The sequence below is a fragment of the Clarias gariepinus genome, chromosome 3 (genome assembly GCF_024256425.1).
Source record: "Clarias gariepinus isolate MV-2021 ecotype Netherlands chromosome 3, CGAR_prim_01v2, whole genome shotgun sequence".
Lineage (NCBI taxonomy): Eukaryota > Metazoa > Chordata > Actinopteri > Siluriformes > Clariidae > Clarias > Clarias gariepinus.
The window spans coordinates 21,100,158-21,118,026 of record NC_071102.1 but is presented as its reverse complement, the minus strand read 5'-3'; the positions used below and the strand labels follow the sequence as shown (position 1 = coordinate 21,118,026).

At 38.1% G+C, this 17,869-nt stretch overlaps 1 protein-coding gene across 1 annotated transcript; it reads right to left on the bottom strand.

Annotated features, from left to right (window-relative positions):
* Nucleotides 1-1,161: 1,161 nt before the first annotated feature.
* grapa (GRB2 related adaptor protein a) lies at nucleotides 1,162-12,008 on the bottom strand. Its single transcript, XM_053493254.1, has 5 exons — nucleotides 11,751-12,008; nucleotides 11,455-11,552; nucleotides 11,136-11,255; nucleotides 2,200-2,368; nucleotides 1,162-1,869 (listed from the first exon to the last, which is right to left on the bottom strand). Exons 1-5 carry the CDS (start codon nucleotides 11,826-11,828, stop codon nucleotides 1,690-1,692), a joined length of 645 nt encoding a protein of 214 aa, XP_053349229.1. The 5' UTR covers nucleotides 11,829-12,008; the 3' UTR covers nucleotides 1,162-1,689.
* Between the last annotated feature and the right edge of the window lie 5,861 nt (nucleotides 12,009-17,869).

Below are 17,869 nucleotides of genomic sequence, written 5' to 3'. Positions count from 1 at the left end.
ATTTCAAAATAAATAAATAAATAAATAAAACACTTGAAATATATGAGTCTGTGTGAATAATTCTATAAGAGTTTCACTTTTTGAACTTTTCAATGATATTTTAATTTATTGAGAAGCACCTGTATGTGGCATTATAGATAATTTTGTGGCAATATGGGTGTTAAGGTCCTTCCATCTGTGGTAGGACCTTATGGGCAACATTTACATGCACATTCACATACTACAAGCAATTTTTGGGGGGGAGTGTCAATTAGTCTAATCTGCATGTCTTTGGACTCTGGGAGGAAACCAACCAACATGCAAACTCCATGCTCACAGACGTTGAGGCAGGAACCCGGTACATGGAGATGCGAGGCGACAACGCTAACCACTAACCCACCGTGCCGGAGTGGAAAGGTCAGGTGTCCACAAACCTTTGGTCATATAGTAGATATAGAATATATCCGAAATTCAATGTTGAAAAAAAAAAGCCGTATTAAGTGTCATTTATTGTATATTTATTTAGATAAAGGTGGTTTAGTGGTTATCACAGGTTCCTCACACTTTAAAGGATTTGGGGGTCCGAATCTCAACTGCTTTTGGGTTTTCTCCATGCACCCTCCCACAGTTCAAAAACATGCGGTGTAGGCCGACTGGCACGTCCAACTGCCAGTAGGTAAATGATCAGCTTTGATTTTGTGTGCACCATGACCCGGGGTGTCCTCCGCCTTGTGACCTCATGTAGGTAATTAATGAAATTCCTACATGATATCGATAATTATATTAGCAAATAATGTCAACATAGCAGAATAAAAGGTGTATTATTAAGCAGTATTATTATTACAGCTAGTAGCGACCTACTACTAATAGTATTTTCTGTATAACCCACACATGTGGTGCAGTGAAGAGGATTCTGTTTAATCTGGCAACATGGACAGGTCAATCCCTGTCACGTGGCTTAGTATAACAGTTCAGAAAGTACAAGCAAAAATTAACACTGTGCAGAGGAATATGTAAAGACAACATCATGGCCTGGTTTATAGAAGCCTGGAGTCAGTGTGCCAAAAAATATGCACTAAATTCTAAATAAAGATTTTGGATATTGTATTGAGAACTGCAGTGTGGATTTCCCACCTGAAGTCTTTGCACAAGTTTTCATAAGCAAAAAGAAACTGACCAAACTTATCGTCAGCATACATTTATTTTCCTCTTCACTAATGCAATAATCACAACCAATTCATGGATGAGAAAAATCTTCATAATAACAACACCAGGCAATACATACAGTACATATATATTTAAAAAATACCACAAACACAACTGCAATCAGCAATTGAAGATCTGCAAGAGCAAAAAAATAAATGCAAAGAAAAGTGCAGCAAAATGTTGCAGTTATACATGTGTCATAAATGCATTGCTGTTTTTCTTTGTTTAGTGATGCTTCTTCTGTACTCATTGGAAATCCCAGAGAGAGAGAGAGAGAGAGAGTGACTCTTAGTGTCTATATCATTTCATGTATATATGCTGTAAGCTAAATGAAAAGGATTATCCAGTTCTTTCTGTTTTCCTGTTCACCGCTCATCGGGGAAGACATGTCTTTTTTCCACAAACACAGCATTACACCTGTCTGTATCAGTCCACATGAATTTCAATCCTTCCTCCGTTCTATCAGTCCAGCTCCATCGGCCCACACAGGACGTTCTGCTGAGGTCAGTGGTAAATGAGCTTGACGCACTCTTTGGGGAAGAGGCCGACGCGCCCGTTGCAGCGTCCCTTCCAGCACCGCGAGTCTGAGCAGTCGAGCAGGTCAATGACATCACCGCGCAGGAACTGCAGCTGGGAGTTGTGCTTGGGGATGAAGTCTACCAGCGCGTGGGCATGATGTGGCCTCTGGCGGATAAAAGATATGAATAAAATAAACCTCATGAATCAGCAAGGAAGGGCTGATCTGAAACTGACATCCTGATCTGATAAGATAAATCATGAAGTAATAATGAACTGTTCGCTGTCTGTAAACATAACACTAAATACTATTGTAGATCCTTTGGCTGAAATCTAATCCTGACTTGTATAATCTTAAAAGCTTTCTATTCCATAATTCTATCAAAAAAAATCTTATAGAAAATAGAACAGATTACCCAGAATTATGATAAGTAGCACACGATGCACAGACTTTTCTAAACAAATCATAAAACAACAAACCTTTAAATCACCGCTTACCCTTTGTGATCGTTCTGCCTCCCGCAGGAAGACTGTCCTTTCTTTAGCAATGCTGTTGCTTTTGTAGAAGTCCACTAACTGGTTGAGAGATGAAAAGCCCTCGTCCCAGATAAAGTACTGTCCCTCTCTGTCCTTCAGAACCTTGAAGTGTTGCACATGATCACCGTAGCTGTTTAGTAGAGAGAACAATGTTCTGTTAACTGTGCATATATTCTTGTTTTCTTTATACAATCAGTCAATTAACTCAATTAACACAAACTGTTAACCATCATAAAGAACACCTCACATCCAAGTTCATCCTCTCTTTTATAATTTTTTTATTATATATTTTATTTACATTTGCTGGTTGTATACTTGTTGGTTTATTCTTTCTATTACTATTTCACATTGCTGGTGCACCTTATGGACAGTTCCTTCCCACTTGTATATACAGTACAGTACAATCATCATGCACGTGTACACAGAAACAGTATACTGTATTCATATTATTTAACATAATTTTTACTTCATTATTTTTTCCTTACTGCAATTCTTGTTGTTGCTTACTTGTTGTATAATCTGTGACCTGGCTGCTGTATTGATACAATTTACCTTTGGGATCGATCGATCGATCGATCGATCTATCTATCTATCTATCTATCTATCTATCTATCTATACTTCTTGCTTAATAATTAATTACAGCTGTTTTCTATATTTTCAATATTCAATAACATTTACACAGATATGTTTTTTTTTGTTTTTTGAATATACACAAAACCTATGAAGAAGGTGTAAGAAGACCTTAAAAAAACTAAAAAACCATAAACCCTACTAAAGTCTACCCTTAGATCATGCTTTAGCATTTAAGTAACATAGCAAACCTAATTATTACAGTATTTTTATGATTCCTTACACAATTTCATTCCACACTGGCACTATGTTTCTCAATAATCACAGCTGATTAGAGTTTTCTCCGAAGCCACCATACACAAAAATTTGTCCTTTCAATCGTGGCATTTGTTAAGTTGCAAGTTAATCGATGTAAGATGTTTGCCCACCTGTGATATAAAAACCAACAAAAATCAGGTAAAAAATGTTGTTGCACAAGGGGGGGTGCACCAGGACGGTCCATCGCAGGTCACAAAAGCACACTCACTACAGGCAATTTGGGAACAGCACTTAACTTACTACGCATGTCTCGCCCATGCACAGAGAGAAGATGCAAACACCACACACACAGACCCCGAGGCAAGAATCAAAACCCGATCCCGAAGGCGCAAGGCTACAGTGCTGTGATCTGTGATCATATTTACAGTAGGCATAGTCCACATGTTTGTTTAAAAGCTCTAAACATTACGAATGCATGTTCCTATTCTAGCTGTTTAATCGACGTGAATATTTAACTGTGTTACCATTGGCTTGTGCAAGACAGTATTTGACCTTAAAGATGCAGCGCTTTTAGGTGAATCATATAGGAAAAATTCACATGCAACAGTATCAACCTTCAGCTATATTAATATAAAGTGTTTACACCCAGTGTTTTATAAATATAACACTAGGTTATTTGGTAGTTATTGACGTCTTTAACACTTGCCTCAAACCCATGAACGGTCATGTCAAAATCATTTTGCAAACACTGATCAGTTGGGATAACATCTGTAACACTGTGTGTTTATATATTGTACTATTCATTTTGTTATTTGTCTTTGCAAGAGCAAAAATGAAAAAATAAATGTAAAAATCTGCTCGGAAAGAATCATCTGCAAAATATGCACCATAAAAGAAAGAATGAGTAAAGAAATGGAAAGGATCAAATGATCGTATGCTAAACTAAACAGTTCTGTATATAATGGAAGAAAATATAAATAATAAAATAATAAAATACGACTTTATCAGGAAAAACATCCCAGATGAATCACCCTGAACTAGGTGCCAACATGTGTTCTCATCTGATGAGTCCCAGGTAGACCTTTTTAGACTTTTTTAGGGTGAAAAAAACCCACAAAAAGTGCACCAAAACCTTATTGAAGCATGGTGGTGGCGGCATAATGCTATTTGACTAGATTTTGATTAGACTAGGGAATTATGGATAAATCCAAATATCTATATGTATTTTGGCAAAAAAAACAAAACAAAAAAACTTGCAGGTCTCTGATAGACAACTTTTAGACAAATGTCACCATAATAACCCAAAGCACAAATGCAGGTTGCGGTCTACAATGACTGTGGAGCGATGGATTGACTTGAAAAGTTTGCACAGAAGATCCCCTTGTGGTTTAAGAGCTCTGCACCTTTTTATTTTTAAAGAAAGAAGAGTGGCATAAAATTGGCAAATCAGGATGTGCTATATCAGTAGATTCTTATTCAGTAAGACTTAGTGCTGTCTTACAAGCAAAAAGGTACTTAACAATGTATTAGTAATGGGGTGTGTACTTGTGCGATTAGGTTGTTGTATGTTTTTTAATTTCCTGAAACAGTTTACTTCACTTGAAATCTGCCAGTTGCTACTGTATATAGGCCATTAATATAGACTTTTTATATCCAATGTCTAATAATAATGGCGACACGGTGGCGTAGTGGTTAGTATTATCGCACCCTCAGGGTCAAGGGTTCGATTCCCACCTCTGGGTCTGTGTGTGCGTGGATGTTCTCCCACTGCTTGGTGGGTTTCTACAGGTACTCCGGTTTTCTTCCACAGTCCAAAGACATGCAGATTTGGCTAATTGCCGTTCCCAAATTACCTGTACTGTGTGTATGCCCAGCAATGGATATCCTGCCTCATGCCCTAAGTATCCTGGGAGAGGCTCCAACACCACACTAAACAGGATAAGCGGTATACAGTAAATGATGAATAAATGTCTAATAATAAGCCTAAAACCCTAAAAGCATAATAATAAGACTAAAACCCAACGCTGTGTTGCGAGACGTTGCCTGAAATTTTAGTTCAGTTCTGACTCACAGCACAGAGGAACAAAATAGGGATTTCCCAGGTTGCACAACCCGGCTTTTAACATCTTAAAACATTGTGGAAGTGTGATATAGTTTCCTGATTTGTAGTTTGTTCAACTAATGCATGTTCCTATTCTAGCTGTTTAATCGAGGTGAATATTTAACTGTGTTACTATTGGCTTGTGCAATACAGTATTTGACCTTAAAGATGCAGCGCTTTTAAGTGAATCATACAGGAAAAATTTACATGCAACAGTATCAACCTTCAGCTATATAAATAGAAGGTGTTTACATCCTGTGGTTTATGAATATAACACTTTGGTTATTTGGCAGCTATTGACATCTTAAAAGCATTTTTTTGTTCCAGCAAAAAAAAAAAAAAAAATCTCAAAACCATCAACACTTGTCTCAAACCCATGAACGTTCATATCAAAATCAGGGTTTCCATGCAAACACTGATCAGTTGAGATAACGTCTGTAACACTGTGTTTTTATATATTGTACTATTCTTTTTATGTTATTTGTCTTTGCAAGATAAAAAAAAGTAATTAATTAAAAAATCTGCTTGGAAAGAATCATCTGCAAAATATGGACCATAAAAGAAAGAACAAGTAAAGAAATGGAAAGGATCCAATGATCAAATACTAAACTAAACAGTTCTGTATATAATGGAAGAAAATACATAAAATAATAAAATAAGACTTCAGACATGTGCCATATGATATGCAAAAAAAACAAAAAAAAATGTAAGAAACTGTGAAAAACTGTAATAAATATACAGGCATTTAAAACTGCAGATCTAAAAACTAAATTGATACTTTTGTTCTAAAAAAACATATTAAGAAATATCTCCTTTCTGTTCTTTTCTACATCACATTCTTTCTAGGTAAATACTGATGTAAAAAAATTGCAATGAAATGGAAAACTTCATCTTATACTACGTCACACTTTGCCCTTCACCTTTGTATGTCTGTTGCTATAAAATTCATCTTTTATAGCCTCTGCTGTTACAGTTTTTACATTATGTCCAACTAAGAAAACAACTAGGGAGAAATGCTGCAATGACTCGAACTGGGTTAGAAACTAGAAATGCTTTATTAAAAGCCACAAATGTTCATGTCACACAGTGAACAAATGTGGCTGAAAAAAATAACGCTTGGTGTATTGTAAGAAAACTCGACAGTAGAAATCTGAGCTGTGTTTAATAGTGAAAATAAGAGTGTTTCTATACACACACAATGTGATGAGGACTCACAGGATTGGGACTAAACAGCTGTGTGTCCATACGAAAACCACTTGTTAGTGAGACTCATCAGAAAAAAAGGCTTCAGTTTGCTAGAGAGTGTAAAGACTGGTGTCAGGGTCAGGAGGGTAGCACATACTGTAATTATGGCACCCATGCATTGTCACACATGTCAGACGCCACGGGGTGTCAAAGCACATGTCAAAGAAGGTCAAAAAAAGACATGAGCTGACGATTTATAAAGGTTATGAAAGTCAAGAGAATTTTGTTATCTTTATATTTTAATTTAAAAGAAATCAAAAATTATTTTTGCTTTAACCTCATGGACGCCTTTCCATAGCTGCTCTCTTTTAACTCGTCTTTACCGAGGTTGCCATATTGACAATTTTTTGCCATATTGAGGATTTTTACATTTTAAAAAGGACATTAAAAAGATAAATAAATATGTAACTAAATCAAATTATAACAGCATGCTTGTGGTTGTTTTCTTAATTAAGATTATGTGTAAAAACAATTCCATCAGTTATGACTGAGCATAAAGCCACCACACTGTCATGAACATTTACAAATCCCTTATGCTCTTATAGAAATTAAAATCTACCAGGATTCTCGCTAAAATTGACATGGTGTCATAGTCTGTGCCTAGTGTTATTCTGTTCTTCCTGGTAATACAGATTGTCATTTTGGCTTGGCCCAGGATAAAATTAATTAGTTGACACCTAAATAAATTTTCCCTGGTATATTTAAAACTAAAACACGTTAAGATCTTCTGTAAACACACAAACAGTGGCTATAGACGGGGACAATGTACTGTATAAAAGCATGAACAACTGTCTCCCTTTGACCACAGAAAGGCCATTCCTGTGTGACCTCAAAGATTAAAATGGAGATGAAAGAATTAACATGTAAAATCCTCCACTGGAGGAGGTCAGCAAATTTATATAGACAATACTAGATGTCTTAAAAAACAAGTGCTTCAAAAATGTACAAAATGTGCCACAAGAGCTCATTACTCCCATAGTGTTGAGAGTGAATGCCATTAAAATTCCAACACCAGTGTGTAACAGCAACGGTTATATAAATCTGCGTCATGGTGCGAGCCATAAATTCATTCTTGAGACAGGTGATTTCGCATTCGAGAAAAACACACATTTTCTACAGTGGGGCAAAAAAGTATTTAATCAGCCACCAATTGTGCAAGTTCTCCCACTTAAAAAGATGAGCGAGGCCTGTAATCTTCATCATAAGTATACCTCAACTATGAGAAACAAAATAAGAAACAAAAAATCCAGAAAATCACATTATAGGATTTTAAAAGAATTTATTTGCAAATTATGGTGGAAAATAAGTTTTTGGTCAATAACAAAATTTCATCTCAATACTTTGTTATATACCCTTTGTTGGCAATGACAGAGGTCAAACGTTTTCTGTAAGTCTTTACAAGGTTTTCACGCACTGTTACTGGTATTTTGGGCAACACAGACTTTCAACTCCCTCCAAAGATGTTTTATGGGGATGAGATCTGGAGACTGGCTAGGCCACTCCAGGACCTTGAAATGCTTCTTACGAAGCCACTCCTTCGTTGCCCGGGCGGTGTGTTTGGGATCATTGTCATGCTGAAAGACCCAGCCATGTTTCATCCTCAGTGCCCTTGCCGATGGAAAGAGGTTTTCACCTAAAATCTCACAATACATGGCCTCATTCATTCTTTCCTTTACACGGATCAGTCATCCAGGTTCCTTTGCAGAAAAACAGCCCCAAAGCATGATGTTTCCACCCCCATGCTTTACAGTAGGTTTGGTGTTCTTTGGATACAACTCAGCATTCTTTCTCCTCCAAACACAAAGTTCTATTTTGGTTTTATCTGACCATCTGACATTCTCCCAATCCTCTTCTGGATCATACCAATGCTCTCTAGCAAACTTCAGTCGGGCCTGGACATGTACTGGCTTAAGCAGGGGGACACGTCTGGCACTGCAGGATTTAAGTCCCTGGCGGCGCAGTGTGTTAAGGAGTCTCTTAAAGAAGAAGTTACAGGTCTGTGAGAGCCAGAAATCTTGCTTGTCTGTCATTGACTAAATACTTATTTCCCACCATAATTTGCAAATAAATTCTTTAAAATCCTACAATGTGATTTTCTGGATTTTTGTTTCTTATTTTGTCTCTCATAGTTGAGGTATACCTATGATGAAAATTACAGTCCTTACTCATCTTTTTAAGTGGGGGAATTTGCACAATTGCTGGCTGACTAAATACTTTTTGCCCCACTGTATGTTTTCAGTCAGCTATTTATTTGACTTTCAGGGTAATGTCTAAGTGTCTAACCATTCTCAGTACACACTCTCAGTTCACAAATACCCCTTTTCCACCAAAGTGAACCAGGTGCTAGTTCACACCTGGTGCTATAGAGCCGGTTCAATAGCGAACCTCCAAAGAACTGGCCTTGTTTTTCAATGGGACAGAGAGTCACGTCATTACATCACTGTATAAGTACTTCCCCAGAAATGCTAGCAGCAGGCACAACAACAATAACAATGGCAAAGTTTAACATGGCTTTGTGAGCAGTTCTCCAGGCTTTAGCATTAATAGAAAGCATTTGAGCTGCCCATTGTGTATTGAGTCCATTTTTAAAAAGACAAACTTTACAAAGACATTGCTCATGATAATCCCAACCCTAAAGCTAAGCAGTTCTAGCCCAGAAAAGTGTTGGAGCCGCCATGGAACTGGATTTTCAGATGGAAGGCCAGTGCTTTGGCTATTTGAAAACAAAGAACTGGTTCAAAATTGAGCACGGAATTTGAACCGCCTTGGTGGAAAAGGAGAAAATCCTTTATTGTACTTTTTGTAAGTTGCTCTGGATAAGAGCGTCTGCCAAATGCATGTTATCTGGGTTCTTTGATTAAGCTTTAATCATCACTTGACCTTTTATCATCATTTTATTTAAAAGTCTTTCCTAAAACAACGATAGATGGCAAGTGTGGAGGATTATAGCACTTAGTACTTGGACAGATGAAAGGTAGTACAAAATCTTTTTTCAAGTGGTAATTTGATATAATTAAAATGCACTATACACCAATTAGCCATAACTATCTCTCAGGGCTTGGCTCTGCAGGGCCCCTGGAGAGGTGTGCTGTGGTGTCCAGACACAGGATGTTGGCAGTGAACCCTTTGGGTGCAGTGCATTGTAGACTTGGTTGGATTTCCATGGATCGGACTTGTTTGTCCGGCAGATTCCATGAGTACTCCATCAGGTTTTGATCTGGGGAATTAGAAGGCTTTGCTTGCTAGGGCCTGAATGTGGTGCATCGCATATATTTCTATTGTTGTACTTTTTTTTTTTTGGCAATGTGTGCCACATTGGCTTTTCTGTAGGATCGGACTATGCTGGCTTTTGGTCTCCATGGGCATGGATGAGCGTTGCCTGACCATGACCTGTCCATTTAATGTGGCATTAATGTCTTGATCGCTGTGTAGCTGATATTGAGTTGGTCCCCCTTTGCTTTGTTTCCACTAGATAAGGCATGGTTGAAGGGATTTGATTATTTAGTCACAAAAGCATTAATGAGGTCAGGCACTGGTGTCGCGTGATGAGGTGCACAACCATCACTGCCAGTAGCGTTCAGTGGTGTTGAGGTCAGGTTTCAATGCTGGTCACTTAAGTTCTTTTACTCCAAATTTATTTAACTATGTCTTTATGAAGGTCTTTTTTGTGCACAGGGGCATTGTCATGCCAGGCTTCTTAGTTCCAGTGAAAGGAAATTGCAATGACATTCTATATAACTGCATGCTTCAAACATCATCGAAACAGTTTGGACAAGAGCTACAAAATAATGCCGGTGTCCGCATACTTTACTTTTTCATAAATTATTTTAAAATAATCCTATATTGCATGCATTTTGTGAATGTGATAGTCGTGTGTCTACATATTTTTGGGTATTTTTTTATAGGACATACTTTTCTGAAATATGTATTCCCCTGGATCAACTAAAGTCCAAAGTAGACAGGCTTCACACACTACCAGTGGCTGAAAGTTTAAGTCTGAACTTAACAGTTATGCCAAAAAAAAAAAAAAAAAACTGGGAATTTAAACTCTTCCCCTGCAATACAGTATTAAAAAAAAATTATAATCTCTGTAACTAACTCTTACATATATACAATATGCACTTTTTTCCTGCAAACGTTGCTCATTCTGACTAATACCTCTACAGAGAAATGTATGGTCATCAGTCAGACGTGCCAGCTGGAGCCAGTCAGGTTCCTAATTTATTTTGGGAATTGGGTGAAACGCTCCATTCCTTGGTCACAAAAATGATGACCAATACGGTATGCGAGCACTGTACCAACTGGCATGCCAAAGCCCCAGACATGTCTGTCTGCTGCAAATGCATAACCAGAGAAACGACGAACTTCGCCCTGCACACCATCTGTCGTGTCTGTTTTCTGTGGCGCACTGAGCAGCATCGTGATCTCACGCTAACAGGAACCAGAAACGGAGCACCTGGGGCCAGCCATGCACAAGAACATGGTGCTGATTGGCTCTGCTGTCTCGTGCATTGCTGGCCTCGGCATTTCCGCAAGCTTTGCTCATGCACCTCTTGATTGTGGTCAAAACCAAACTATCCATTACCTGTTAATAAGCCATGGCAGGTAAGAATAATATTCTGCCTAATTGCACTTTATATTCATAAGAAAAGAAATTGCTGCACATATAAGGTACATGATCCCCCACATGCTGTATGATATGGTTCCAAATAGCGAACCCACCTGACTGACATGGAGAACTCTCCAGGTGCACTTTCGCTTTCTCGTACCAAGAAGGCTCCAAATTCCCTCTGACGCAGTCGTCCTTCAGAAACAAGCCTGGAAATACGGCCTGCAAACCACCTGCGAACAGTGAAAAAAACAACAACAACAACAGAGTCATACTCTGACTGACTGTGGCTTAGCATAGACAGGAGAACAACATGGTCCCCTGAAAGGGGTGTTGTACCCCGCCATTCAGTGTGTCTTAAATTTCCACCAGTATTGTCTGACTCTGAGTAAGCTTTCAGAATTGCATAGAAGTCTCGGATTTGATACGTACGTGTGTGGTCTTAATTCAATATAGTTTTTGGGTACATAGCCCTTCCTTCCCATTAACTCTGCCGTGTACCAGTTTGGGTCATCTTCCATATTGATGATCTGTCATAAAAGAAATAATCAGCATCTTATCTCATCCGTCCGATCCATCACCATCTCTCCGTAACAATAATCACAAGAGAAACTTAGATCTAAAAGTTTAGATGCTGAAAATACTAAAAGTTTATCTCAATGTCAAAAGAGTAAATGCAAAGTCATTTACAGTATGCCAGGCCTAGATAAGTTCTCATGAGTCATTACCTTAAGTATGTCATCCTTCTCGAAGCTGAGTTCATCGATTTCTGTGGCATGAAAGTCGTAGATCGCTACGGCCTCCATGGCTTCGAACCCTGTGCGAGAGCTGTGAAGCGATCTGCGCTGTTACAGAAGTGTACTGAAAAACAGGAACAGAGCAGAAACCACTGAGTGCATCACGGTAAAGCACAGACGAAGCTCTGGTCTGCTTCTCGAGGCTGGCAAGCCACCAATGAGTGTGAGTGTGAAAGAAAAAGCAGAAGAGGAGGGGAGGGAGTGAGTGAGTGAGACAGAGAGAGACAGAGAGAGAGAGAGAGAGAGAGAGAGAGAGAGAGTGTAGGAGGTAGAGAGGGGGTGGTAGTTCCTGTTGTTGCATTCTCACACAAGAAATACACACACACACACACACCAACAGGAACATTTAACAAAAATAAAGGAGGAGGAAGCAAGAGATTTTTAAATGTCCACTAAAAGAAAAAAAAAAGGCTCATTCAGAGATGTGGGAATGATTCATAAATACATGTGCACTCACGAAATCATTTCAACATTCGTGTTTATTGAACATACTCGTCTAATTATGCTTTTGGACTTGTGTCCACTACTATACCGATATAATCCTTCTTTTCTTGTAAACTCATACAAATTAGGTTTGAAGGTCATAAAGTTGGACACTTCCCCAAGGACTGAGACTGGAATAAAAGCGTCCCCAGGACCCCTGGGATTGACTTTGCTCCAGAATGACTATGGGTTCAGCGTTCCTCTTTCTTCTCCTGCTTGGGTAGAAGCGTAGTCATCAACTCATATGAGAAAGGAAGAGCTGCGGTACACAATCCCGCACTTAAACATTCACAAACATTTAGCCCGTTTCGCAGACGCCCTTCTCGCGCCTCTGACAATCCAGGGAATGAAAACAGGAAGGAATCCTTTATTTTCGAATGACTGGTCATTTGCGTTTTAATTGCAGACTCAGATTATAGGTTACATCTCCATATCTTTCAACAGCCCTCGATTTTGCATGGATTTAAGGCTAAAAATAGGACGCGTGTGGCCTGCTATAGTACATATTTCATCGCCCACTCATCCTGAGCTGTGCACTAACTCAGAGCCATCACTCTTGCTCGATACTAAGTAGAATCTGTCCCTGTCTCTTTGTTTTCCGACCGCATGCTGCGGTGGGTACTGAAGCATGACAATCACATATGCGTCAGCATGGTGAACCACATTTCTACCGGGCCAATAGAGGATGTGTTGTAAAAATAACATCAGTCCTGAACAAGTGCAAAAATATATATATATATAAAAATCACTTCCTGAGTACACAGACAGCAGCACCACATAGACATATATGCAGTGTTGCTTTTATCTCATTAATGGAAATAGTAGTGTGTGACCTACATGACACTGTGACCTAAACAACACTAGAGGAGCAACAATCTACAGTGTAATTCAGCACTTTATTTAATTTATCCATTACAATAAGATAGGAATTAGGGATAAAAATTTAATCATTGAATAATAATGTGTTAATCATTGGACCATATCACCATGTGTCCAGGCATGTTTTAGTATTTACTGTATTAAACAGCACAGGCAGAGGTTGAGGACTGAAAGAATTTTCTGATCGTGTACTACTGCTAAAAAAAGCTAAAGCTAAATCCATTCCCTCTACATACAGGTGCATCTTAATGAATTAGAATATTATTGAAAAGTTGATTTATTTCAGTAATGCAATTAAAAAAGGGACAATCATATATCCTATATATTTATTACACACAGGCTGATATAGCTCAAGTGTTTATTTTCTTTTAATTTTGATGATTATGTGTTACAGCTAATGAAAATTCTGTATCTCAGAAAATTTGGATTTTATTTAAAACCAATAAAAAATAAATAAATAACAATGTTAGAGTAAATAAATAATAATGTTAGAGTCCCGAAAAGCACTCAGTACTTGGTCGGGGCTCCCTTTGCATGAATTACTGCAGCAATGCGGCGTGGCATGGAGGCGATCAGTCTGTGGCACTGCTGAGGTGTTATTGAAACGCAGGTGGCTCTGATAGCGGCCTTCAGCTCTTCTGCGCTGTTGGATCTGGTGTCTGACATTTTCCTCTTCTTCCTTTCTTTTTTAGGTCGGGTGAGTTTGCTGGGCCATAAACGCAGGGATACCATGGTCCTTAAACCAGGTATTGGTACTTTTGGCAGTGTGGGCCGGTACCAAGTCCTGCTGGAAAATGAAATCTCCAGCATCTCCATAAAGCTGATCAGCAGAGGGAAGCATGAAGTGCTCTAAAACTTCCTGGTAGACACTGTGCTGACACTGGACCTGATAAAACACAGTGGACCAGCACCAGCAGATGACAGGGCTCCATAAACCACTACTGACTGCAAACTTTACACTTTACCTCAAACAACTTGTGTTCTTGTCCTCCAGTCCCTGAGACCTTGGTTTCCAAATGAAATGCAAAATTTACTTTCATCTGATCTGAGGACTTTTGAATCTGAGTTTGAACTGAGCAACTGTCCAGTCCTTTTTGTCCTTAGTCCATGTAAGACACCTCTGACGTTGTCTCTGGTTTAAGAGTGGCTTGACACGGGTAATGTGACAGTTGTAGCCTGTGTCCTGGATACGTCTGTGTATGGTGGCTCTTGAAGCACTGACTCCAGCTGCAGTCCACTCTTTGTAAATCTCCCCCAATTTCTTCGAATGGGCTTCGTTTCACAAACTTCTCAAGGCTGCAGTTATCCCTGTTGCTTCTGTACCTTTTTTCTACCACATTTTTTCCTCCATGAGTCTCCAATATTTAACTTTTTCACAATATTCTAATTTTCACAATATTCTGACTTTCTGAGAAACTGAATTTTGGTTTTTTGTTAGCTATAAGTCATAATCATCAAATAAACATAAAAATAAATAAACACCTAAAATATATCATTCTGTGTGTAATAAATCTATATAATATACGAGTTTCACTTTTTGAAATGAATTACCGAAATAAATAAAATTTTTGATGATATTCTAATTTATTAAGATGCACCTGTACATATGGCACCACGATGAAGTGGTTAGCACTGTCATCTCGGACCTCCGGGGTCTGGGTTCGATTCCCGCCTCGGATCTGTGTGTGGGTGCAGGCTTTGGAAAAGATTTTAGAGCGTGTTTATGGGGGTTTCTGAGCATTCAGCCACAAGATCATTAGAGAGGTCAGGCTCTGATATTACATGAGGACGTCGGGGGTGCAGTCGGCATTTCAGTTAATGACAAGGGTGATCGGTGGGGTTGAGGTCAGAGATATGTTCAGGACACTTAAATTCTTCCCCTTCAGTCTTTTCATAGCATGTCTCCATAGAGCTTGCTTTGTGCACAGGCGCATTGTCACGCCGGAACCGGTTTGAGTTTGTTATTTCCACTGAGGGCAAAATCGTCATTCTGCAGCATACAAAGACACATGATGGTCATTGCCTTCTAATCAACTGTCAGCTCTGTTGCAATAGCAAATGGATCGCACTCTCCACCACAACAAAGCATGGAAGAGAAAACAGCAATGAACAGAGGCAGGAGGTAACATGAGCTGCACCTTTACACAGTACAAATCATAAAGATGTGGCTGTGATGAGATGTGTTTCGCTCTGACGCAGCTGGGTGAGGCACGCAGGGTTATTTTTGTGGCCTGCGGAGCGCTCAACTGTGCAAGGGAAAGTACAGAATAATGAGGTCATTGTTATGCAAATTCATAAATTTTCATCTTTTGAGGTACAATGCTTAAGGATTCAAACGAAACAAAATCAGTAAAACAATCTGCATTTATTAGTGGAACAACATACTACAGGTTCCTGACAAAACACACACACACACACACACACACACACACACAAACTATTATTGTGATTAGGCCTGGTTAAACAAGTATGCTCTTACTCTGTATTTAAGATCTTTATAATTATTAGAATTAGAATTTTCAGTTTTTTCTGGAGTGTTGCTGTTGGTGTTTTTGTATGTCTTCACTGGGTACTGTAAGTCAAATGATCCTAGAAATAATTGGTACACCCCGACCATGAATATTAGTTTTTTTTTTAGACAAATTTCAGACAGAGCTCATAACTATAACTGTATCATCATTACAGAAGTTAAAGCATACTTTGTGTTGGCGTATTACACAACCAGAAGGCTTGATACAAAAAAATAAAGACTTGTGGAATGCCACCCTGGCATCTCAGTAGTTAAGGCTCTGGGTTATGGCTCAGAAGGTGGGTGGGTTGGCACTGTTGGACCCAGAGGTGCTGTATCATGGCTGACCTTGTGCCCTGACCCCAGGCTCGGACAAGCTAAAAAAAGAGCAAAAGGAAAAAATGCTGTTGCAAAAAATATGTGGCAAAATTATTTTTCTCTTTTTTATTTTTGAAAAATCTTCATTTATACTAATAAACTTAACAGTCAAACAACATCAAAGTGTTAGAACAAGCTCTTATAGATCTAGTATAAGAACTTAGAAACATGACAGACTGATTGATGTATTTATTATATTTAATATATAAAAATATAAATAATGCTAATAGTATTAGGACATTGTCATTTTCCTGACATTCACTGGCTCATAGATATTAATTTTGTGTGATGCTGCCCTCTAGTGGTCATTTTGAATAATGCCCTCTACTGGTGTATTTCAATAGTTTTGTAAGTGTAACCACAACTTGTAAGTGTTAAATTAAGGATCATGTCAGGGGTCATGTCAAGTCCACAGTAAATCCACACCTGACACTTTATCTGCATGTCTGCACCATTTACTGACAGAAGAAAGAGAATTTGTGCATTTTGTGGGTTGTTTTATCATAGACCAGACCGCAAAAAAGACTAATATATATATATATATATATATATATATATATATATATATATAATGTTTTTTTCTTGCATTACATGAAAAAAGACTATATAAAATGTATTTATTAAATGTATTAACGTTATTATTTATTATAATTAGCAATAAATTAACCATACATGTTGATTACAGATTTGGACAAGCCGCTTGGGCTAAATTTCTAAATGCCCCTTAATGGTCTACCTGCATAAGCACCTATATTTGATATAGGACTTTATTGCCATTATATGTACAGATTTAGTAAAAAATAGTATGATGCATATTATATTAATATTATGGTAATAATATAATGATATTATTATCCATCCATCTCCATCTAGGAATCTCTGTAGTCCGACTAGGGATCGTGGACTATTGTATTTATTCCCATTTTGTACAAGCGTGGTACAGTAGGACTTCTGGTCAACATTTTCATATACGTTCACACACTATGAGCAATTTCGGAATGGCAGTTAAATTAATCGACAAGCCTTTGGACTGTAAGAGGAAACCGGAGTACCCTGAGGAAACCTACCAAGCACAGGGAGAACATGCAAATTCCACACACAGAGGCAGGAATCAGACCCAGGACCTGGAGGTGCAAGGCAATAGAGCTAATAGTGATTTTTGGAAACAAAACACACATTAAACAATCTTCAGCAATCTTTTACACTGTAGACAGAAATAAAAATCAGGAAAGTCCATGGACTTAGAAATTCAATTCAATTCAATTCAATTTTATTTATATAGCGCTTTTAACAATGGTCATTGTCTCAAAGCAGCTTCACAAAGATGAAAGAAATAATATATATATATATATATATATATATATATATATATATATATAATAAAATAACAATTAAATATTAATAATAATAATAAATTGTGTATGTGTGAGAAAAATGTGAGAAAGGGTGTACAAACTTTTAAACGGTAGTAAATCTGTGGTTTTAGTTTTATAGTTGGGTAGCAAAAGTTTGTTTACATAACTACAGTCTCTGAGCCTCTCTGCTTCTCTTTCTAAAGGGACTACATTCCAAAATAATAACTCTGTAGCGCGTGTCTACCCGAGGTGTATGCTGATTCGTCAGGTCATCCGTGACGTCATTGGTTACGTCACATTCAGAGACGAGGCTTTATTTGGAATCGTCCACGAGCCTCGGAGTTCCACGTAACAATAATACAGCGCAGAAGCGTAAAAATTACACACACGCACAGAGGTCTAATAATAAAAAAGCAGTAACAGATAAAAGAATAAAAGGACAGACT

What these genes read in the sequence shown, in the direction of transcription:
- grapa (XM_053493254.1), bottom strand. Translation starts at nt 11,828, where the DNA reads ATGGAGGCCGTAGCGATCTACGACTTTCATGCCACAGAAATCGATGAA. An exon ending in AGAAGGATGACATACTTAAG is followed by an intron (nt 11,553 to 11,750) that starts GTAATGACTCAT and finishes CTTTTATGACAG; the next exon opens with ATCATCAATATGGAAGATGA. An exon ending in AGGCAGAACGATCACAAAGG is followed by an intron (nt 1,870 to 2,199) that starts GTAAGCGGTGAT and finishes TTTATCCGCCAG; the next exon opens with AGGCCACATCATGCCCACGC.